Source organism: Mirounga angustirostris, unplaced genomic scaffold (genome assembly GCF_029215605.1).
Source record: "Mirounga angustirostris isolate CCGP_5_RB_7025 unplaced genomic scaffold, mMirAng1.0.hap1 SCAF_10, whole genome shotgun sequence".
In the NCBI taxonomy this organism is placed as follows: Eukaryota; Metazoa; Chordata; class Mammalia; order Carnivora; family Phocidae; genus Mirounga; species Mirounga angustirostris.
The window spans coordinates 115070188-115094855 of NW_026991718.1; the positions used below are offsets into that span (position 1 = coordinate 115070188).

The 24668-nt window shown below is 47.7% G+C and overlaps 1 protein-coding gene across 10 annotated transcripts in view; it reads right to left on the reverse strand.

The window, feature by feature from the left end:
• Nucleotides 1–7653: 7653 nt before the first annotated feature.
• The window catches only part of LOC123851722 (ubiquinol-cytochrome c reductase complex assembly factor 1), a 93802-nt gene continuing 76787 nt past the window's right edge, over nucleotides 7654–24668 (reverse strand). For 9 of the 10 annotated variants that reach the window (XM_064573072.1, XM_064573069.1, XM_045885670.3 and 6 more), the window contains 3 exons: nucleotides 18337–18414; nucleotides 12023–12136; nucleotides 7654–9157 (listed from right to left, as the gene is read on the reverse strand). In XM_064573072.1, coding sequence (XP_064429142.1) covers nucleotides 9023–9157; nucleotides 12023–12136; nucleotides 18337–18414 — 327 coding nt within the window. In that variant the 3' untranslated portion in view covers nucleotides 7654–9022. The remainder of the gene's footprint in view (nucleotides 9158–12022; nucleotides 12137–18336; nucleotides 18415–24668) is intronic. The other variant, XM_064573074.1, reaches the window with a different exon arrangement.

The following is a 24668-nucleotide window of genomic DNA, read 5'->3' on the forward strand; positions in this document are numbered from 1 at the left end:
TGTCTGCTTGGCTGTCTTTATATAGTCGTATGTCAGTGTGTGTTTACCTGTGTACGCATGTGTGTATGTATCCTTGTGTGCATGTCTGGGTGCAGATCTATTTGTGTGCATGAGTGTCTGGGCAGCAGTGGGGGTCTTTGACCCTAAACTCTGGAGTGCGGTACTGGGTGTGTGCACAGGGAGCTCAACTGAGAGAGGCAGGGATGGGCAGACTGAATTGAAGTGAAAAGGGCCCCAAGGTGTCCCTGACATCCTGATCATGGAAGCGTGCAAATCAAATCAAATTCCCCAGATGGCAAGACTGGCCGTCCTTCCTCTGGGCTGAATGGGTAAAGGGCAATGGGAGGGGAGACAGGTGCATCCTGGCCTTGGGGCTGGGCCTCGGGGTGGAGACCCAGCACGATAGGAGCCTACAGACAGCAAAGCCCAGCCCCTGGCGGCAGTGTGTGTCACAGGCCCCTTAATAACTGTCATTAAAAGGACAAAAAATATTGTCATGTCCAGGAGATGCCTGGCATCATTCTGCCATCCTGGGGGCCATTTAGCCCTGTCTGTTGTCTCTTGTAAGCCATGTGGCGCCTGGACAGGTGATTGTCCTGTGGGGCTGGTAGGAGCAGAGGGTGGGCTGTAAGCGCCTCAGTTGCAGGCTGTTCCAATGTCGACACTGCTGGGTCGGGGGGCTAATATTCCTGGGACGAGCAGCCAGGGATAGAAGGAGAGCCAGGGTGCGCCCAGATCCCTTGAATCCAGATGAAGTGACGTGCGAGCTAGAGACACAGGAACACGCGGTGAGGGCTCCCCGAGCTGGATCTTAAAGGATGAGAAAGACTTGAAGATGTGCAGAATGACAAGCAGGGCATTCCCAGGAGGAGGACATGAGGGGCGAGGGCATGGCTGTGAAGGAAGATGGGGGCTGTGGCGCACGGGAAGAGCTGTGGGAAAGGCCATCGGAAGCCACCCTCGGAAGCAGGCCTTGCTAAGTTGCTGGCTCTCTGTACAGACAGTGGCGCAAGGTTGGCAAGATTCCTAGAGCTGTGTTTTAGGATAATTTACGAAGCAGCCCCCCAAGGGGAGAGTGGCCCGAAGCACCAGACTCCCAGAAACAACCCAGATGGGTGTGGTTCTGTGTTCTTGAGCACCACACAGGCCTTCAGGAGGCCCCACTGCCTCTGGCATTTAATGGGTAAATTGAACAATCACAACTCTGAGTCACAGTGGCTTAATCTGTAAAATGGGACCAACATCACCTCCTTCATCAGGTTTTTGGAAGGAATAAATGGGCTATTCTATGGCAAGTGCCTGAGAGGAGGAGGAGCTCAGTACATGCTAGATTCTAGAGCTTTCTCAGGCCGTGAAAGGGCGGGGGCTTGGTGGAGGCCTGAAGACAAATGCAGCCGCAACCAGAGGAGCTCCCTTCATCAGTCTCCACCCTTTCTAGGCCACAGGCTGGCTCTGAATGTGAACATGGCCCTCTGGCTGTGTCAGTGGAGTGTGGCTCAGAGATTTGGGCTCTTATTCCAGCTCATAGGAGGCAAGGTCCTCTCCTCACTCTCCACACACAGATGAGCATTCTGGCAGGCAGATCACAGGAATGAGAATCTGGGCATTCTATCTTGGAAGGGTGGCTGTGTCTGGGGTCTAGACTGCACACACTGGGATGATGGGGTCTCCCTTCCCTCAACCCCCCTCTACCCATTCATCCACCTCATCCCATCCGATGGGGGGGGGGGGCGGGGAAGACAGACTTGCCCTCACTGGCATTTCCACTCTACTTTCCCAGAGGGGGAGGTGGGAGAGGACAGCCCCCTCTTTTCACTCACCCTTCCTCTCCAAGGGAGGGGGCTTGTCTGATTGGTGGCTTAGAAGGAGCTGGGCTGAATCTTTCAGCGCCCCCCCCCCACCCCCTTTTAGTTCTGTTGTAGGCAAAGATAGCATATTCCTCATTGATCTACATGGTAAACTTCCAGAGGAAGTTCTGCCCCTGTAGTGGGGAGGGAGAGGTCTGCTCTTTTGGGGGGGGGGGGTGGAGGTGAGCATGGTTAGTTTAAGGAGGTTATTTTTTTTCTTAAAGAGTTAGGGACCCCTGGGTGGCTCAGTCGGTTAAGCATTTGCCTTCGGCTCAGGTCCTGGGATCGAGCCCATCGGACTCCCTGCTCAATGGGAAGCCTGCTTCTCCCTCTGCCTGCCACTCCCCCTGCTTGTGTTCGCTCTCTCTGTCAAATAAATAAATAAAATCTTTTAAAAATATTTATTTATTCATTTTAGAGAAAGAGAGCACATGTGCACAAGAGCAGGAGGGGAAGGGGAGGGGAAGAAGGAGGGGAAGAAGGAGAGAAGCAGACTCCCCGCTGAGCATGAGCCTGACATGGGTGCTCAATCCCACACCTAAGGTCATGACCTGAGCTGAAATCAAGAGTTGGATGATCAGCCAACTGAGCCACACAGGTGCCCCAAGTTTTAGGAGGTTATGAACAAGCACATTTGGCCAGAGAGCAAAAATTACATTCTTCAATCAGCTTTGTCAGAAATATTGGTTAAAAAACAGTTTTCATGTCTGTCTGTCTCTTATGTCTTATTTCTCAATTCATTTTGAACTTGGGAGGAGATATTATCTAATGATGTCTTAAGCCCCCAACATTATTGGTCCAGCTTCCTCACCCTCCCCATCCTATCCCAACCTTTCCTCTCCCTCTGTCCATCCAGTTCATCCAACATGTATTTAATGCCTCCTTTAGGCCAGCACCGTGGTCCCAAAGATGAGTAAGACTTGGTCTCTGCCCTGGAGGAACTCACAGTTTAGTGGGGAGGGCAGATTCATAAATAATTATAAGCCACAGGTTAAGCCAAGGTATAAACCAAGTGTTTTGAGGCTTAGCGCTCATGAGCCATTCTGGAACTTTAAAGGAACCATGTCTCCACCTTCCCATCCCCAACTAGGGTACAGCCCTGCAGCAGGCTTTTTCTCAGATGGTGACTGGGCGGTGAAGGAGCCATTTCTGGCCACAGGGAGAGATAAAATTAGGGAAGAAACAAGCCAGCACAGGCCTATGGCTCTGGTTCACACCTGTGAAACCTTGAGTGAGCCTCTCAGGACCATAACCTCCCATGTGTAATGTAAACGCTGGGCTGGAGGTCTCCGAGTCTCTTCTAGCACTCATATATTCCATCACCTTTTTTTTCCCCATCACTTTTTGACATTACAGGACAGTACTTGAAGACTCCCTTCCTGCGAATCCTCCATGTAGGATCTCTAGGACCTTTTCTCCTCTCAGCAAGGCGTCTTCAAGTACTGACCTATAATGTCAGGTCCTGGGCTCACCAGCATGGCTCAAGGGAAGTCTCCTGGAAGCCACAGATGATTTGTGATGGGTGGTTAACACTGGGGCAGGGGTGAGTGGGCAGAGGATCATGGCCAGGGGTCTGGGGTCTGGCTTAGCCCTCCCTAAGGCCAAACCCAGTGGTGGGGGTGGGCAAGGCATAGTGGGGATGCTGTGGGAAGGCTAGAAGTGGGCAGAACCAGGGCAACATGTACAGGAGGACTGCTCCCAAGGGAAAAGTTCAAACACTTCGGGACTGTCTCATTCTCTGCCCACAGACCTGCCAGATCCCCCTTCCTTTCCCCTTCACCCCAACGGCCGATAATTCTAGGTTCCCTGGGCATTGAGACCAGCATGGGCTGGCCTCTCCCCTCTCAGCCCTCACCTCAGAAATCCCATGTCCCCATCTGGTCCAATCTCTGGTCTCAGGAAGAGGTTCCCTCCTCCCCTCCAAAGCCAGGCCCTTGTTCTCAAGACCAGGCTCCCACTTCAAGAGGGATCTAGTAATTCCTAACATTGACGGGAAGTCTCCTACTCCACTGAATGAGTGCTTTACATTTAATCTGGCTCCTCCTCACCCCCATGCACATCTTCAGCTTTCTTCTGTGCTGCAAACACCTTAGTTCTTACCCTACTCTCCTAACTCCTGCCCAATTTTTCTCCATTTCTCTTCAGCTAGGCACCTACCAAGATACCACAGCTGCTGCCATACTCTACCTTCTTAACCCTTTGCAATTTCTGCATTCTCTCAAAAATCTTGTTCCTGGAATAGTCTGAAGCCCTTAAGCCTCATTCACTTACTCCCTGGCCCCAACTCTGCAGCATGCAGCATTAAGAACCTCCTCCTTCTGGGGCGCCTGGGTGGCTCAGTTGGTTAAGCGACTGCCTTCGGCTCAGGTCATGATCCTGGAGTCCCTGGATCGAGTCCCTGGATCGAGTCCCGCATCGGGCTCCCTGCTCGGCAGGGAGTCTGCTCTGCTTCTCCCTCTGACCCTCCTCCCTCTCGTGCGGTCTCTCATTCTCTCTCTCTCAAATAAATAAAATCTAAAAAAAAAAAAAAAAGAACCTCCTCCTTCTGGAAGCTTCCTCTCCCCCGACTTCTACTCCAGCCTCTACTTCCTATGCCGGTTCCTGCTCTTCCTACTCCTCCCCACCCGTTCCACCTTGCCGCCCCGCTCCACCCCAACCCGGAATGTCTTCTCCCACACCCACCCCAGTCCCTGGTCAGCCCTCTACATTTCACCTCTGGGAGCTCATCCATTTTCATGATTTCAAGTGCCCCTTCTAAATGCAAGATAAGGCCAAAGTCCTTAGCCCCCCCATCCTAATCATCCCCTGAAGTCCAGCCCCTCTCTTGCCCTCTCCAGGGCACCTTCCACAGACTGGCTCCCATACAGATACAAACAACATAAACCAAAAGCAATGGAGTAGGTCTCAAAAGACAGGAGACTGTTCAGCTTTGCTACAGGGTCACCTTGCACCAGTTGTGGATTCTTCTTAGTGGACCTGTTCCCCTATTGCATGGTGGGGGCAATAATCCCTGCCCTGCCTATCCCATAGGAAAATGTAATTGGCACTTGGAAAAAAACACAGTACAGAGAATTCTTCTTTTCGAGCTTCCCTCTTCTGCCTGACATCGCCATCTCCTGGTTCCCAGGAGAGCTCTAGACGGCTTTCTTCAGGCTCCATGTGTAGGGAGTTATCAAGTCTCTGCGGTTTGAGCTTCCCTCTGAATTCCTACAATCACCCCCCAGGCCCCCAAGCCTAGATGGCTGGTTCCTGACTGAGCCGATCTACCTTGCACACCGCTGTACATCTTCACTCCCAGCAGGTCACAGTCCTTACTCAGAATGCCTGCCAGGTGCAGCGTTACCCAGGCTACCCCCACTCGTGGCCCCACCCGGCTCTCTGCAACCTTTTCTGCCCTTAGCCAACCACTCAGCTGGACCACTGGAGTCTGAAGAAGCTTCCTATTCCGTGCCTTCCCCTAGGCAGCTTCCCATTTCCTTTTTCTTGCCACCTACCTAAAACCTTGCCCATCCTTTATGTCTCGACTCCCTTCAGGGCTTTTCTGAGGTCTAACTCCCTTGTTCTGATTTTTCCTGTTAGTATGAGAATGTGTCCACACAAGCCCAAGTGGCTGGAATATCACTGAAGGCTTCCTTTTACTTTTTAACTGTAGCACATCGGTCCCTTTCCCCATCCAGTCCTCCTTCTCTGAAACTAAACGCATTGGACTTGGGTCTCAGAACCACCTGAGTTCTGCATGCAGAGTCAATTTGGGCCCCCCTGAACTTCATGTAGTTTCCCTCAATGGTAACAGGAGCTTAATAAAACTTACCGCACAGATTTGTCACTGAAGATTAAAATAGAAAACAAGTGAAAATACCAAGCAGTGTCTGACACAGAACAGAAATGCAAAAAATACTGGCTGAACTGGGGCCTTGGCTTTAATCTCAGCTTGATGTAAGAAACAGCAATTATTTATGGTTCTCAAACTTACAGGCAAAACTGAAATCTTAGAGGTAATATTCACTGCATTGTTTGGTGTTTCTCATTTAAATTCCCTATAATACATTCTTCTCTGAAACATTTCTTCTGACAAATAAGTATACTTCCTTTTATGTGACAATGGGAACTCTTAGAACCTTGACTCCCATTTCTGCCTTTGGCTCCCAGGAAGCTCGGGGCAAGGTTTTATACTCAGTTGCAGATTTCCTCACTGACCTGTCGGGGGCAGTGTGGGATGGGGAGAGAGCAAGGGCCCTGGGGTTGGAAGATGAGGACTGGGGCACACTGGGCCCCTTCTTCCTGTGGCTGGATAACCTGAGCCTTAGTCCCCTCACCTGTGGAAAGGGGGGGGAAGAACGATGAGGATACCTATTTCACAGGACCATTGAGACAATGTGTTAAAACTACTTTATAAATTACCAAAAAATTCCCATGAAAATTGGTTATTAGCAGTACAGGTTTTCTCATGTGATTATTTCCCTTTCTCACCTCCCAATACTTGCATCTTATCTTTTAAACTTTGTTCTAATCATTTTGCAGTTTTACTATAAGCGTGTCTTTTAATTTGCTGTAATCCTTTCTGGAAGTATAAATAAATAACAAAATTATTTCTAAAGAGCAATCTCCCTGAAGGCAAGAAATGTCCCTCACTTGTTTTGTGTAGTAACAATTTACAGTAGAAATATGTGTAGCTACAGGGACACCTGGCTGGCCCAATCAGTGGAGCATGCAACTCTTGGTCTGGAGGTTTTGAGTTTGAGCCCCACGTTGGTGTAGAGATTACTTAAAAAAAGAGAAAGAAAAACATGTAGCTACAGAACGAACATTTAGCTTTCCGTTCCTACGCAAAGGCCAGTGGAGGTACTCTGTACTGAATAGTTAAAATAAGCTGAACTGTAGGTCAGAGAATGATCCAGAAAGGGACTTTTTTGTTGGGCTCGTACTGATAATGACTGATGATCTAATGCATTCCTTCTTTCATTTGTCCAAGCTTATACTGATGCCTACTGTGAGCCAGGCACTCCGGGGGCACTAGAGAAACAAAGGTGATTGACCCAAACACAGTGCCCACTCTGAAGGAGCTCACAGTGCAGGATGGAGGGTGGGTATGTCAGCCATAGTTTGCATCTGGGGCAGACAAGGCTGGACGGGGGGTGGGTATGTGAGCACACATGGGATTTCTCTAGTCAAAAGGGGATGCAAGAATACCAGGTAGAGGAAACATACAGGATGATCTCTTCAGAACACCCAAGCGGTTCAGTTTGTTCAGAGAAGAAATGAATTCGAGACTCAGAAACAAGCACAGGTCAAATTACGAAGGGCCTTGCAGCCTCCAGGAGCCTGGATTTTATCTTGAAGGGGAAGGAGGTGTGTAGTGGGTGAAAGATGCCAAGAGTCTGGAAGTGAGGGCTTCGGGACATCCCCGACCTGATAGATCCAATTCGGTTCTTTAAAACGCAGCTCCGTGTTACAAGTTGCCCTGTTTGACAGTTACTCAGCTTATGGAGACACGACTTGGCTCTGCAGGCGGAGGTATTCATAAACGGCTTGTATGGACAGGGGCCAACTGGGATGCGAGAAGGGGAGTCAAGTTCTGGACCCAGACTGGATTAAGTGACCTCTGAAGTTTCTTCTAAATCTGCAGTTCCATGATTCTCAAGCAAGCCCAGTAGCTGGACTGGTGCTGTGGGCTGGGGTCTGTGGCTGGGGAGCTGCCCTGGGCAGCAAATGGGTTAAGGCTCAAATAACTTTTATATATGAATTAGTGTGTGGAGTTGGGAGCCAAAATCTGTTCCATTAATTTTTCCATCCATTCCAGGAGCAGTTAGGTACACACAGTAAAGTTTATTTTGGTGCATGGTATACTTCACTCCATTAAAAATAAATTAATCAGCAAATTCCTGCCTGGCTCAGCTCTGGTTTATGTAAATAGTGCCCAGCTGTAATGAGTTACAAGGTGTTACTATCTCACACACACAGAGGGGGCTTCACTCTAGAACTCCGCTTGCAACAAAAGCATCTTAAATAAACTCTGAGAAGGCGGTCTGATTTGTAATGTTTTCACAGAAGTGGGATATACCTCACCCATATAGAATTTCTTTATATGACTCATTTTATAGCAAGTTAAATGAAGGAAGTTTGATGGGGGAAGGAGGGGCACTATGGTTCCCCGCCCCCTTTCTTCCATGTAAAGAAAATCCCCCAAGAGATGACCCACACTCAGGAAGGAGGGGACTGATCCTCAAGTGCACAGACCGAGCTGGCTGTGCAGCACATGCTCCAGAAGTTGGGACGGGGCTAGAAAGCTGGGCACGGGGCTGGGCCCTGGGATGGCACAATGAAGCCAGAAAGAATTTTCTCCTCTTCTCCCCAGTATCTCACATAAAGGGAGTCAACAGAGGAAAGACAGCATGTTCCTCCCCTCGTGACAAAGGGACATATGTTCTTGGGGCTTCTTTCCAAACGACTCAGGATGTGACAAGCCCCTTGGCCATCAGAGCCCTTCTGGGTCCCAGACGATGGAGCCTGGCAGGCTAGGCCTTGGCCAGAACAGTGACATCTCCATGAACTAGAGACAAAAGGAGCAGCAGAGACCCTCCTGACCCTCTCGCCTTCCCTGCCTCTAACTGAGCTGGGTGATGGCCCTCAGCTTATGGCAACTGCCATCTCAGGTAAGTTTCTAAAAACCCTGGAATAAAGACAATCCATGGCAGAGATAAGTCTCTGTTTCTTTTAATGGCCAACTCAACTCCATGGCTCAAAGCCGGAGGACAGAGCGTGGTTACCCGTCTTGACTCAGCAGCATTCCAAACTGCCCCTTGGCCACGGTGGGCCCTTGGTGGAAGTGTCCCCTTGCTAACCTATCCCCATCCCTCTGCTGCCTTTGGGAAAAGCTGTCAATCAGTTACTGGAGGGGACCAGGGGAGTGTGTGCTGGGGAGCTCCTGCTCCAGGCTTCTCCTGGGGGGGGAGGATACCTCAGAAGAGCTAAGGGTTCTCCCAGCACTGTACCCCACCAGATCAGACTCCTGGGCATACTAAGAGGATAATCAACACAAATGGGGCCAGGTATTGGACAGATGCTGTTCAAAGGTCAGTTCAGGCCACTTTCTGCAGGGTTCCGGGCCAAACAAGCACCTCTCTCCTGGCAGTTCCTCAAAGCCAGCAGGCCAGCTGTTCAGAGGCACCAGCCCATCAAAGACCCTCATCGTTGTAAGTTGGGGAATGAGGCTTCAGGATGCTCTGAGGATTCTTCTCCACAAGAGGGCGCCAGCTCACCTCCCCTGTCAGAAGCAGATCCTCACCATTCATGGAGTCCAAGTACTGCATCTGCAACCGGGCAAGCAGGAAACAGAGGACAAGGGCAGGAGAGACATAAGATGGCATAAGGAACCAGCCTTCAAATGGAGAGGACAGGGAGGGGCCTTGGGGGAAGGGGGGGGGGTCTGACCATCCCAGCTCCCAGGACAGCAGGTCTCTGATCTCCCAGATTATTTCATTGAAGTGGGTTGGGAGAAAAGAATTCCTGGGCAAGCTCATTGGGAAGGCTTTAGGGAACTCCCCATCATACCTCTGAATAGACAGTCACACAAGCCCTGACTTTCTGGGCTGCAAGAACTTTCTAGGGAGGATGTACTAGGGGAGACACGTCCTTGGGATGTGTGTGTGAGTTTTATCTGTCTATTCAGGGCTCATGAACAGATTAAATGATACAACACGTGTACACTGTAGTCACGGGAACTTTTTAAAATTTTAAATATGTATGCCTCTACTGTCCTCTAGTGAGCTCTGACCCCACAATTAGCAGGCCGCCGTGCAGACCAGTGGGTCTAGCTTCACCCACGAGGACGGCTGGGGGAGCTTATCCCCCTGAACAGCAAGTGGAGAAGGGACACCCACAATACGGAGAATGGGGAGCAGCTGCAGGGGAGGCGAGGTTGGGCAGTTCTGCGAGAGGCAGGTGATCTAATGAGTGGCCAAGTCTCAGGAGATAAAGGTGGTCTCTGGGAGGATCCCCAGGCTGCTGCTAGTAAGAACAGCAGAATGAGAAATGCTTTCAAGTGGACAGGCACAATCAAGGGGAGAGAGCTGGATCACATCAGGAGTGAGCTCTGGATTCAGAGAGATGAAGCTCCACTGTGGGGTAAGAAGGCATTTGGGAGGAAGGGGGCAGGAGTCTGGAAGCCTCATCTTAGTCCTTGGACCGTCTCCCTCTTCCAAGAATCCCTTCACTCCTGTTGTTTCATCTTCAGGCTGCTGACCCTTGAACTCAACCCATCTCTCACATATATGTCAGGTCTAGGTTTCCACACGTCCTGCTGTCTTTTAGTTCAAGGAGAGTGACTGACCCATTACCTTGCCTAAAACACACTCCTCTTTCCAACAACTCCATCTCTGTGCCTAATGCCACCTGTCTGCCCATCTTCTGCATTGAAAATCTCAACACAACCTCGGATTGGCTCTTGGGCTACCCACCAGACCAACTAGGATCATGGTGCAGGGCTAGTCTGTTGAGGGCCCGGCTTCCTGGTCTTTCCTGATCTGCTCATTCACAGTCTCGCCTTTCTTTGGCCTTCCACAGCACTTTGTTCCTACCTGTATCATCACAGACTGACTTATTCCAGGGTTAGCCTTGTGCCTGACTGGCTTCCTCACCAAACCATGAGCTGGCTGGAGGGCAGGTGTGGGTCCTGTGAATCTCTGTTTTCTCACCAGAGTGCCTGGCACAGCAGATATTCAGTTTTGCTGACAGGCCCGGGTCCCATCAAAGCTCCCTACTTCCCTAAGAGCCCCATCACTGTTTTCCTATTGCCTGCTTCTCACTGGACAATATGGGATTTCTTCTAGGGGCAATGGTGTGCAGTCCCTTCTTTTAGGGCCCTCGGAGAAGTCCCAGCTGTGTCCTTGTTGTGGCCCCTGGCACAAGCCCACCACAGCAGATGGAAAAGTTAGGCTAGTCTCTCAAAAAACACAGCATTTGCTTTGCCAACTGCCACTTGTGTCTGACGGTGAGTCCAGTCAGCAGTGTGAGTCTCAAGAGTTCTCTGTGGGTGGAGCCCTCTGGCCACAGTACCTTCTCCCAGCTCTGGCAGATTTGAAGAATGGTCAAACAGAAGTCCTGGCTTCTGGGGTTCTCTACCCTCTGGGTCTGAAAAGCCCCACTGTGTGGTTTTGCCAGCAATCAGCAAGCTGCTCCTGCTGGCCCTGTCTTCTCCCCAAGAGCCAGGGCCTGGCCTTCCCCTGCCTGGCTATTGAAGGCCTGAAGGCCATGGACACAGGTGAGTAAGAGAATAACCGTGGGGTGAGGCCCCTTCAGCTCCAGGGCCAGGCCCATGAAGCAAAGGTGTGACTCATGGGACAGCCTGAGCTGATGAGCTGTCTGGAGCAGCTAAGGCCTCTCTAGTGGCTACATGAATCACCAGCTTGGGTTGTAGGCCAGCTGTGCAGGCTGACTCACTGGGAGACCCTGGAAAAGCCTCTATGTTCCTCTTCTCTGCCACTCAGCTCCCTCATCTATAAAATATGGTTTTCCTATCAATACAGGATCGGGGGGCAGAGAGATCAAGGAGTGAAGTTGCCATGGTTTCAAGGAAAACGATATAGTTAAGAGTCTCCACTCTGGAGTTTTCTCTTAGAAATTCTGGTGTCAGGGAGCCCTGGGGGACGAGGGGGCGGAGAAGGAAGCAGGAGGACGCTACTTGATTGTGGCTGGCACTCAGTGGGGAGAGGCTGGAGGGACACCCGTGGAATGCTGCCTGGAGCCCAGTCCTGCTAGAAATCAGGAGCAGGAAGCATGAATCTTGGAGCTTCAAAGTGGGACAGAGGGGGCTACAGTGGGCGACCACACAGCACCACATTCCCATATCCTACAGGACTGTGTGTGCCGATGGTCTCACACGGCACTAGGCACATAACAGGTAATCAAGTATGTAGTGAATGAATGCCTAAAAGTTTTTGAGAGCAGACTACTCAGTGCTTCTTCTTCCATCCCATTCCCCACTCCCAGCCTAGCTCATGGCTGGGCACACAGAAGGTGTTCATCAGCACCTGCTGCCGACAGGATGTGGTCAGAATTCCCTCAGACTGGCCTCTGGCAACTCAACCTCTCACAATCCTCTAAAGTCCAGCACCTCCAGACCTCAGGAAAGACCTGCTTCCCGTGAGCCTCTGGAGGGGAGGGCTGGGGTTGCTCACCTGTTTCCTCACATACTCCACCAACAATTCAAGCTGCCGAGGGTCTTCACATTTTTGGTTAAAGAAGGTTCTCCAGAGGGCAGCAGCCAGCCCACGGTCATCTGAAAGGATCCCCTGGAACACAGAGTACAATTGGTCTTCCAGGGAGTATGGCAGAGCCATACGTACAAAAGCTGGGGATATTGTGAACATGCTGACAACCACAGAATCGGACTGGAAAAGACCTTATAGACACCACAAGAAAGAAACGGGGCAGCTACATGGTAGAGCCAGATGGGGTCTTCAGAGAGCATCTGGTCCAACCCTTTCATTTTATGCACAGGAAGGACACGGGAGCCAGAGGGGCCGAGTGACTGGCTAAGATTAATGCAGAGATCGGGTTCATGTCTGGCTGCCCTCCCAGGCCACAGCTCTCGCTACTCTCCTGCACTGTACTCAACCCAGCAATACCTGTGAGGCCAGCAAGAGGTTGGCCCAGTGCTCCTACCACTGCCCGCAAGGAATGGGCACAGAGTGTTGTGGGTGGGTATTTTTTTCCCAGGAATAGAGGTGGGCATAGACTGCACCTTCTCTCCTGGTCCAAGGGCACACATCTGCAAGGCAGCTGTCTCTCTGGGAAAGGAAACCAGGCACCTTGGCCTCACTGTCACCCATCTCTGGGTTGGCCACGGCTGGCCCTGCCGCAAGTACAGGAACAGGCCGTTCAGCAGGGCTGCCATGGGCCAGAGGGAATGCTCAGAGCCTGTGTGCGTGTGTCTAATATTGTCCTTTGCAGCACGAAGGAGGGCTCTGTTGAGAAGCCCAAATATCATAGAGACTAATCAGCACCTGGGCCATGGACTAGAGCCATTTTCTAGCTTGGACCTCTAAGGGAAGGAGAGGGGATGGTCCTGCTTCGTGGGGTGAGGGTGACTGAGTGGAAAGGCCCCAAAAAGCTGCTCTGTCCAGGTGCCAAGCTAATATGGAACCAAACAAAGCACCAACTGGGACTTACAAGTCAGAAGGCCAGATCAAATCCTGGCTCTGCCACTACCAAGCTCAGAGATGGCGGACAATTCACCACTCATCTATGAAACAGAGATGAAAGTGCTTGCCCTACGCACAGTTGCATTATAAAAGATCATGGAAAGGCATTCTGTTACGTGCAGTATGTCAGATACAAGGACCAGGAGCTCGCTTTGGCAGGCAGCTGGGGCCATAGCTGAAACTACAGTGAGATCTAGGGATCGGACCACCTAGGTTCAAATGGCAGCTCTGTCACTTGACGGCCGTGTGGCCCTTGGAAAATCACCAGCCCTTCCTGAGCCTCAGTTCCTCATGAGCCAAACACACACAGCAAGACCCGCCCACAGCACTGTTGTGAGAATTCAGAGACCATGGCCATGACAGGCTCTGGAAGTGGCAAAGCATTACACGAAGACCCCAGATCATGTCTTCAATGTGATACTGCGTGTTGGCCTCTGGGACATGGCGGCATATGAGGTCCGACGTCAGGCCTGCTGCCACGAAGGGCCAAGTCCAGGATGGGGTGCTGACAGTTTGGTGGAAAAACAGTCAACCTGTTCCAAATGCCCCCTGCTCAACATCCCTATAATTCCCCAGCTTAAGAGACTGTGTTGGCACAATGGCTGAGTCAGGAAAACCAGCTTCTTCTGGCAGATGGGGACAGGGCCCAAGAACAAGCTCAGGCACATCACCGTTCTCCAAGCTATTTGCTAACACAACAGCCTGCTTGTGTCTAAAGTGCCCCGGGCACAAGCCGGAGAGCTGCTGGCAGAGACCCACATGTGTTATGTGCGAAAGAAGAGCCTGGGAGCGGGTGTCATGAGGACCTAGAGAATGAGCACAGAGCACAGGACAGCAAAAGCCCTGGGAGCCACGGTCTGCTGCAAACAGGTACCCCTGGCAATGGGGGAGATGCCTGGGAAGGGGCAAGTCCATCATCAGTCGGAAAGAAAAGGGTGACTCAGGACTCCGATCAACAGTGATAGCACCTGACTGTTCCAGGCTGTCAGTTCCTTCACACACCTGGCTCCTAATGACTACATATGCCAAGAAGAACAGATATGATTATCCCCATTTGAAAGATAAGTACACAAAGGCTTAGAGGTTATCTAGCTAATTGGTGGTAGACTCAGGACCAGAATGCACTGGTGAGGTCAAGGGGTGGTTCCTGACTAGCTCTAGTTAGGACACAGTACCTGGCATAGAGTGGGGGGTGCAATAAAAACGGCTGAACAAATCAATAAGCCCAACTTCACCCTTTTTTCTACCAAACTGCTAGTAAGTCAGTGAAAACATATGGGAGACTGGTCTGAGAGAGAAATCAGGAAAGGAAAAGGGGTGCTTGGCGGCCAAATATTAGTTTGCATAGCAATGTTCCCACAATCTACTAGGGGGCCTGCTTGTTTTCCCTCACGACACAAAAAAGCATCCTTCAGGAATAAGACACCCAGGTGAAGAGTAATTGAGAGAAAGCCTGTGCCTTGAGGGTCCAGGTTATGGTTAAGGGTTTGGAGTGGCAGTCTCACTCAGAAAAGACTGGTTTGTGACACCACTATGTGCTTAGCATGATGCTGAGAACACAGAATCACAGCAAAATGGTCTCAGCTCACAGGCAGCTTGCAATCCAGTTGAAGAGACAAGCTAGTGCCCAACAAACAGCAGCACAGGATCAAATCCTAGAGAGTGAACAACTGCCAATCTGTATAGGGAGACTCCAAGGTAGACTATGTACATGGGTGACTCCTCATTCTTTGGTCTTAGCTTCTATGACCCTCTATTTGTAACTAGATATTTATTTGCTTGTTTACCTGTTTACTGCCTGTCTCCCATTGGAAGGTAAGCTCCAGTGGGAAAGAACCACACCATATTTGTTTTATTCACCAATATATTCCCAGTGCATCCCATATGGCAGGCACCTTATACTGTTAAATGGACGGATAGATGGATGAATGGATGAGGCTGAAATTCAGAGTAAACAAACACAGATCTAGAGAGGTCAGGGAAAGCTTTGTGGAGAAGGGGGCCTTTAAGAGTGGAGAATATTTGGAGAGCTACATCTAAGCAAGACAGAATACATTGGTTCACGGAACATTTACAGAGAGAGTGCCTACAAGGTACCACGCTCAAAGCTGAGACTTGGCCACTGCCCTCCAAACCTAGTTGTCCAGGAGACCTTCCAGCAGGCACAGCATGTCTGTGGGGCAGTGAGGCAAATGGCCTCACTTGGAAAGAAGGTTACACACTCAAATGCAATAGGAGATAACAGTGGATAAGACATGTCACAAGGGGGACAGTTGACAGAAGACCTGGAAGTTCCATGGAGGAATATGGACTTAATGTAGCAGAAAACAGGAAGGTTTCAATGTGGCCAGGGTAGGGGCACAACCCAAGCAACATTCTAGGAAAAGGGTGCTGCAGAACGGCACTGTCCAACTGAACTTTCTGTGATGACGGAGACACTCTATAACCACATGGTCCAGGCCAGCAGCCACAAGCCACGTAAAGCTATTGAGCACCTGAAATGTAACCAGTGCGACTCAATTTTCAATTTTATTTAAGGAATTTAAATCAAAATAGCCACATGTGGGGGCACCTGGGTGGTTCAGTCGGTTAAGCATCCAACTCTTGATCTCAGCTCAGGTCTCGATCTCAGGATCATGAGTTCAAGCCCCGAGCTGGGCTCCACGCTGCATGTGGGGCCTACTCAAAACAACAAAAAAGAGAGCCGCACGTGGCTAGTCTTGGACAGCACAGCTCTAGAATCCATGACTCCCAGTGTGGTCTGCAGAATGGCTACACCGCGTCACCTGCAGCTTGTTCGCCATGCAGAATCTCAGGCCTCCCCGCTGACTTGCTGAGTCAGAATCTGAATTTTACCTACGTGATCTGCATGCACATTAAAATTACCCGAGGAACTTTTACAAAAGATGCCCACCTATAGCAGTTAAATTAGAACTTTTGGGAGACAGGGCCCAAACAATGGTATTTCTAAAAAAGCGTCCCAGGTAATTAGTATATTTCCCAAACTTTCCCACTCTAAAGAGTCACCTGAGGTGCTTGCTAAATACCAGGCCCCACTCCTATTGACCTGGAATCTTTAGAGAGGTGCTCAAGAATTAGATTTGAAGAGCTCTCAGGTGACTCTTGTGTTCAGGCATGTTTATAAGACGGCTCTGCCAGGAGGGACAGAAAAGAGACACAATTCAGAACATCTTTATTAATACTGGTGAAAGGAATCAGCCAAGCCAGCTGCAATAAAGTCCTCAAAGAAATACTAGCTAATAGAGAATGCTATTTCTTCAATTCTAAGCCTCATTTTTCCATATACTCTAAGGCTTCTGCAGTCAGAATGTATCTAATTTAACAATTAAATGTGTAGATGTAAGCAGTGTTTCTCAACTCCCGTCCCACTCCCACAAAGCTCATGTTAAATCAATGACGTGTGTGGTATGCAATCTAAATTGCTCTCTGATAAACCTTCCTGTTTTCTGCAAATATCTGGTGGACTGAGAATCAGGAACTCTCAATTTTAACTAGTCCTATTTTTGTAAGCTTATCTCCTGGCTTTAATTATTATCTTCAGACTGATAACACTTCCTCCAGCTTGAACTCCAGTTTCTTACTTTTATCCTTTATGCCTTTCCTCCCTTCCTCATTCCTCACCACATGCCAGGTACCACACGAGGCAAGAGAAATGGAAACACGGTAGACACTGCCACCACCCAGAAGGAGTCCCCACCCAGCCGGGGTGACAGTTAACACTAGTGTAGCGAGTGCTGTGGAGTCCAGGGTAGGTGGAAGGAACTGAGCCCAGGAAATTTCCAGGCCTGTTTCCCAGAAAGGGTGGTGCTTGCATTAAATCTGGAGGTCACCACAAAATGAGCATAAATGCACGTGTTTTTTAAAAAGATGAGGTATGAGGAACCCTGGTAGTGTGCATACAGATGTTCATTACACCATTCTTTTACCTTTTTGATGTGTCTGAAATTTCCATAATAACAGTGGGGAGAAAAAGACGAGACGGATGCTACTACATGGGTGAACGCTGAGGATATTATGCTAAGTGAAATAAGCTAGTCACAAAGAATAAAACCCGTATGATTCCACTTACAAGGGGGTACTCAGTATTCAAATTCACAGAGACAGAAAGGAGAAGGTGGTGGTTTCCAGGGGCTGAGAAGAGGCTGAGGGAAGAGTAAGGGTTTAATGGGTACAGAGCTTCAGCTTGGGAAGATGGAAAAAATTCTGGAGGTGGATGGTGGGGACAATTGCTCAACAATGTGAATGTACTTAAGACGACTAAAATGTACACTTAAAAATGGTAAATTTGAGGGCGCCTAGGTGGCTCAGTTGGTTAAGCGACTGCCTTCGGCTCAGGTCATGGTCCTGGAGTTCCTGGATCGAGTCCCGCGACGGGCTCCCTGCTCAGCAGGGAGTCTGCTTCTCCCTCTGACCCTCCCCCCTCTCATGTGCTCTCTCTCATTCTCTCTCTTTCAAATAAATAAATAAAATCTTTAAAAAAAAAAAGGTAAATTTGATGTTATGTATATTTTACAATGACAAAAATGAGATCTAAATGTTCTGATGTATAAGGAGGCCTAAGATATATTGTTCAGCAAAAAAGGCAAGGTGCAGAATAGTGTATGGAGTGTAACTTCCATTGTGTAAAGAAAATACATAGGTGCCTGTGTATGCAAACATAACGTCTGGAAGGACACCCAATAAACTATTAACAAAGTTTTCCTCTGGGACAGGGAGTTGGGCAGGACAGGAAAGGGGCCTTCTATTTTTTACTTCAACCACTTGTGTGCAGTTTTATGAGTTTTTGAAATGAGTATGTATTGCTTTTATAATGAAAGCCACAAAAGTGTGCGATTTGTCTGGCAGCCCGTGCTGTTTATATGTGTATGTCTTCCTATCTCTGGAGACTAAAACAGTGACTGATCTGCCTTTGTCCCTACATCCAGCACCTCATAAGGACTCAATAAATGCTACTAGTTGAATGATTTGACCATATTATATCGTGCTCTCTTTCCCAAGCACTAGGCAAACTGCTGGGCATAGTCATTTCTGTTGCCAAGTCAATGAAGATGAGGAAATTCTAAGCCATAATGGTAGGTAGTAACAATGTCCCCTGAAGGTTCCCTCAGAGTTTCTCATCAAAAGTCTTTCTATGTAAGTGATGAATCCCTGAATTCTACTCCAGAAACCAATACTGCACTGTGTGTTCACTAATTAAAATTAAAATTAAAAAAAAAGTCTGTTGGGGGGAGCCAATGTTCTGCTTAAGGCTTGGCAAATGATCTTACCTCATCATATCCCAAGATTGCTGCATAGAAATTATTTGTCATAAGGATCATGTTCTTCTTCAGAATATAAGAATTAACCTACAGAAACAAAATGACAAAAACAAAAGTATGAAAAAAGGGGAAAACAAAAAATATAATTTTTGCCTCTTAACTATCACAGACTCTTAGTAAAACAAAGAGAGAAGGCCCCTAACAGGTCGAACTGCTAGTCCATCCCCATTTCCCTGATCTGCCAGGATTCTCCCCAATTTGACAGCTTCTTTCAGGTTTTGATTCCAAATTACACAAAGCAGTAACTCAGTTTAATGAGCCAAGCCCCAAGTACATGTCCGGCTTTGTGCTAGACCCTATGAACACAAAATGTAAGAAATGGTTTCTTAGCTGGAGAAGCACACAGTCTAGTATGGAAAAACAAACATGTAAAAAAATAATTAAACTGCAATATGTTGCCTCAAATTCTATCCCAAAAGTGGTGAGCAAGAAATGAATTTTAGTACAAATGATCTCTGCTCTGGGAGCAGGTGAAGAGTTCTGCAGGAGGTAACACTTAGGTGGACCTTGGAGGAGAGAGGACATTCTAGACAAAGGGAACAAGGTGTGCCAAGGTGCAGAGGCAGGAAAGAAAATGTTTGGGGAGTCCCAGGGAAGGTGAATGGGCAAGAACACTGGAAAGGTATGTTGGGACCAGGTTAGGAAATGTCTAAGGGGTACTCAAAGGAGCTTGTGGTGGTAAAAGACAGAAGGAAGTTGTCAGAGGTGCGAAGAGGAGGGAGAGAGGCAGGACCCTGAGTGAGATGCTGAGGAGAAAGGAGAGCCCCCAAAGCCCCCGAGGCTGTGAAGAGGAGGACAGAATAAGCCAGGCTGAAGTAGTAAGACTGTTAATCTTAAGAGACTGTTTTGAAATACAATTCCAGGGAGACCATGGACACCCAGGTAGAACTTCTCTCAGAGAACACCCAGGTGGGCCTTCAGAGTCCAGACTGCAGTTCACTGAATGTCTCCAGTAGGGTAAAACTCTGACCTCCAGACTTCTAGGAATATGCTTGAAAGCCCGGTCCATGTTTCATTCCTGAGATACCAGCAGAAAGCCTGGTGTAATGTGCAGTACGTTAAGTAAGGACTCACTGGATATTTAAACTGACAGGTTTTAGAAACAACCAAGTTATTTGGAACTTCACATGGAGAATAAGATTTGTGCTTAACAACCCTGACCATAACCATGCCCACTGTCATCTCCTCCATTTACTGAGGACCTAGAATGGGCCACATGCTTTTATGGATACCATCTCCTTTAACCGTCACTGGAACTCAGAGGGTAGGTAGGCTAGAGTCACATTTTTATGGACACAGAAAACTGAGCCCCAAGCAGGTGAAGTGACTGGCCCTAGGTTCCATAGCAAATTAGTGATAAAGCTGAGACTAGCATCCAGGTCAGTCTTAGTCCAAAGTCCACGTGCCTTACGTTCCATCAGGTTTCTGCCTCTGGAAGGATGATTTTACTTTGGATCATAAATCAAAGACTGAGTGATTTAATCCTGTGGCTCATAACTGGTCTCTGAAGAAGAGCAGAAAGGAGTAGTGAAAGGACCTGGGTTCGGTCAGACAACCTGGGTTCAAGTTCTAATTCTGCTGTATACAGCAGATGTGATATTGGGTAAGTCAAATAACCTCTCTATTTCCTTGCCTTTCAAATGCCCTATACACAGTGCTGGTTTAAACAGCAAATGAATTAGCATGTATTCATTCATTAATTCAACAATGTATGCTGAAAGCCTCAGTAAGCTGTAAAGTGCTCTGCAAATGCAATGACTTATGAGTAATACCTTCTGGTTTGTTTATAGAAAACTAAAACCAGTCCCAATAGTCAGGGATAATTTTCAAAAAGGAAGAGAGAATGGCCCAGCTCAAGACTGGAAAATGTGAGACTGGATGCAGCTGGTGGTACAATCCATGACCCTTCCCCACTACCTTCAACCCACGCCAAATCAGACCTCCAGCCGCTATGTTCCTAGAGCTCCGTCCATACTCCTCCTCCTGGAAGCACAACACGGTTGAGAACTGCATATGTACCCATCTCTCCCACTAGTCTGTGAGCTACTCAAAGATCATAAGGAACTCTGTTTGATTAATCTTGGCACCCCCGACAGACACCTAATCCAGGGCCTGGCCCAGAGCAGGACTTGAGACTGGCTGGCACACTGATGACTGAATCCTTACAGAGGCCTGAGTGCCACGCAGAGTGTGCTCTGTCCAATGACACCCTTTTGTTTATTTCCCCTTTTTTGCTGCTTGAATACCTTGCATGTTTCTGAAATTTCAAAAATATGTACTGCCCAACTTCTTAATGCACCATCTTCCAGAATGGGCTGAGGTGAAAGGCAGAGTCAAGAAACAAGCCAGAGCTAGAGTTCATTCCTTCTGAAGTGCCACGATGGGACTACAGCCCAGCCCCGCTGAGAGCCATTCTGGGGCTGTCCCTATTCCCATACACGCTATTCTCCTCATCATGCAAGAAGAATCAGAGCCACAAACAGATGTCAGAGACATCACACAAAGGCAAGAGCATCTTTCAGAGAAAAACATGCACTGAACCTGCTCAGCAGAGCTAGTTTATGTGTTGCATCTACCTAGTAAGCTTTAGAGCTGGAAGGGTCTTCAAAGATCACCTAGCTCAATCCCTCTGAGGAAATGGTGAACTGAGACCCAAAAAGGGGTAGGGACTTATCTGAGGTCACAAAGAAAGCAGAGCCAGGATTGGAACCTGGCTTCTAGACAAGTGCTTTATCTGCTTCACCATATGTAGGGCATTTCCAGAGATCAGCAACACATTAATCTGCACACCTCCGTTTACAGCAAGGTCCAGTTACATATAAACACACTTTCTCCTCTTGGGATGCACCTGCATTCTGGCTAGCTATGACCCAGGAAGAATGGAGAGCCGGCCAAGAAGTCCCTATGAGCAAGGCTCCACTATCTCTGGTCCTATAGCCTAACTCCAGTGACCTGTAAGCTGCCTCTCCCTCTCCTCTCTAGCTGAGAGATGGCAAGCAGCCACTGCTAGGAATGGCTTTCAGATATCATCACCCAGGCTGAAAAAGGCCCTTCCTGGAAGAGGGTGGAAGCTTGATCAGTGCAGACACATGATCTGCAGGCAACAGGTGAGGGTGAGTGAGAACAGCTTCCTGAACTACTGCACTCATCCTACTGGGCCCTTCTAGCCAGCCCAGCAGCCAAGGGGAGCTGGATATTCCCTCTGGCGAACCTCTGTTGGGATTTTATTCCCTCACTTAAGCTTTGTTTGTTGGCCTGCAGGTTCTGTGTCCCCGCTGCCAGATGATTCCATATGGAGTGCCCTGCCCATGATGAATACACGGATGGACAAACCGAATGAGAAACTCCTCCCGGACAGTTTTGGACTGTTCTCTTAGTCAACTCTTATCCTTTCCATAATGCTTTGCTTTTCATAAAAAGCCATACATACAGCACCACCACAAGGAAAAGGTTCCTTTTATATCAGTTACTCATATTTTCCCATTTATTTAAGCTATTAAAATTCATGCAGGTATTTTATAAGCCATCAAGATTTGGTGACTGGTATTACTGAATGTTTAATAATAAACTAAACAGAAGAAATCAGAGGGTTAAATGATGACTGCAATTCCTGTAATGACTTAATTAAATTTTTATTGAGTACATAAACTATGATGTCATTTCTAGCCAACCATGGGTCTGCTTTCCCAGCATGTCACAGGGTGGGAGCACTCAATAGGAGGCTAGGCTAAATGAGCAGCAAGTCTCAGCTGAAATGGGGAGGGGAGAAAGGCTCATGTAACACACTCAATAAATTATCCGTTCATTTTTAAACAAAGTCCATGAGTTATAATATATTTGCCATGCACTTTTTATGACATAATAAAAATGTTACCTTAAGGATTACTTAACACATACTACAAATGTTATAGCAGAGGCAGGCACAAGGGGCAAAGAAAACAAACACGAGCAGGCCAGGGACGGGTCCTGGAGTTGACGTCCCAGGGGGAACAGCACAGTATATTAAAAAGGGAATGCCAAAAAAGGGGGTGGGGAGATACAAGAGTTCAGGGTTACTAATCAGCAGATTAATGAATGAGACAACCAACAGGGAACACAAGTAAAACAATAATGAACCTTGCAAGGCACATGTTTAATTAATATAGTATTCTCGAGGAGGAGTATTAGCTTTAAAGACATGCCAGTTCATTTGAGGCCAATTCGCTGCCCTCTTCCCCCTTTTCACTGTTGCTGCTCTTAAAGACGTTTATGTGACTGCTTAACAGAGGAACCAGATTATGTGGGTGGGGGGAACGATGGAGGATCAAGTTTAAACTCCTTATTGAGTTCTATATGGTTCTCTGTGATCTGTTCTTGGTCATCTTTCCTGCCTCACCTCCTCCCACCTCCCCACTTTTAGCTCACCCTTCATTCACAGTAAACAATATGCAATTTCCACAAATAAACTTTGCTCTCTCATAGCTCTTAAGCATACTGCTGCCGGGATTCCTTCCCCCTTCTTTGTCCACTGGGATGCTAACTCCTTATCCTCTAAGACATAGCTTATAAATTATACTTTCTGCAAAGCCTCTCCTCTCCCCAGTCTACAGTGCCACAAAAGTGATTCAAGTCCAGAGAGAGGTCCCATAACTATTTATCAAGTGCCAAGAACTATGCTAAGAGCTTCATGCATGTGAGCTCATTTAATTCTTCCCAGTGACTGAGACAGGTACTGTTACTATCCCCACTTAAGAGAAGAGGAAACTGACATTTGGGAAACTAGGAAATAGTGGGTGAAGATAAGAATACAGAGCAGTCTGATTCCAATGCTTATCTACATTAGAACAAACACAAAAAATTATGTGGTCACCCCTTCATGTACCTACAACTTAGATTATCTGTAGAGGCAGGGTTAAGAATAACTAATACGGTCTCGGGTAAACACAATTCAGAGATTCCCAATTCCAATGGTGGCTAGAGATGGGTCATCAGTGACCAACTACTAATAGACATCAGACATTGCTAGCACAGCTCAGCCCCACTCCTGGGAAAACTAGTGGGCAAAAGGGTGTGATTGGGGCATAGGAAGACAGAATGGAAGAAGGTTGGTGGTGACAACACAAGAACGGATGCACATGAAGGTAAGGATAAGTTTTACAGCTACTGGCTTGAGGCAAAGCCACTAACAGCAGCAGGCTAATAAGAATTTGTTGGAATAGGGGAGCCTGGCTGGCTCAGTCAGTGGAGCATGAGACTCTTGATCTTGGAGTTGTGAGTTTGAGCCTCATGTTAGGTGTAGAGATTACTTAAAAAGTAAAATCTTAAATAAAAAAGAAAAGAATTTGTTGGAATGAATGAATAAAAAAGGGTGGTTAGAGTGCTGACTAAAAGCATAAGGAACACACAAAATTCATCCTAAGGGTACAACAGTGCAAAAGATCGCAGGTCAGGTCTTTCCAGCAGTCAGAAAGGCCATCAGCAACGCTTTGCAGTATCAAGACCATGGGCTACAGTGACTGCATGGCAATAGGCTAATGTGCACTGAACATCAGCCAGTCTATTAAATTTAATGTTAGAATGAGCTCACTGTGCAATATTATGTGAAACACACAGAAACAGGTGAGAGGAGATAGAGAGAAGGGGGACATGGAGAGACCAAATACACATGAGTGCATGTAACTCACTCACTTGCATGATGACTAACAGATCTACTAAGGACCTTTTAGCAATGATCACAAAATACAACAAAATAAAATTCTGTGTGTGTGTGTTAGGCAGATCCAGAGAAAATTGTATTAATACCAAGAAGAAAAGGAAAAATAATAAAACATGAAAAGATGGTCAGTTTCAATTTCTTCTTCCCTCTTTAGAAAATCATGTCAATCTGAGTAAAGCATATTTCAGCTGTGATGAAAAGCCAACCTAAACAAAACATGAGATAATTCTTACATCTTATTTTAATAAATCATTTCAAACTTTTAATGCACAGGGAAGCTTGCTACATTGAAATGCCTCTTCAAATTATTTATTTACTTACTTATTTATTTTAAAAATCCCAGTCTTGCAGCTTGGAATCTGCATATTCAAAATTTGCACTGCCTGATCATGTCTTGAAAAACGAGGTACACGGTTTGGCAGGCATACCTGCAGAACCACTAGCTTTAATTTCTGAATGGTTGGCTTGGAAAAGAGCAAAGCAAGAGACAGCTGTCCTTGAAAATTACAGTCATGTACCCACTTGACAAGACATTCAAACACAACAGTTAAGTCTGAAATCACCTTGAAAAGAGCTGATGAGGAAC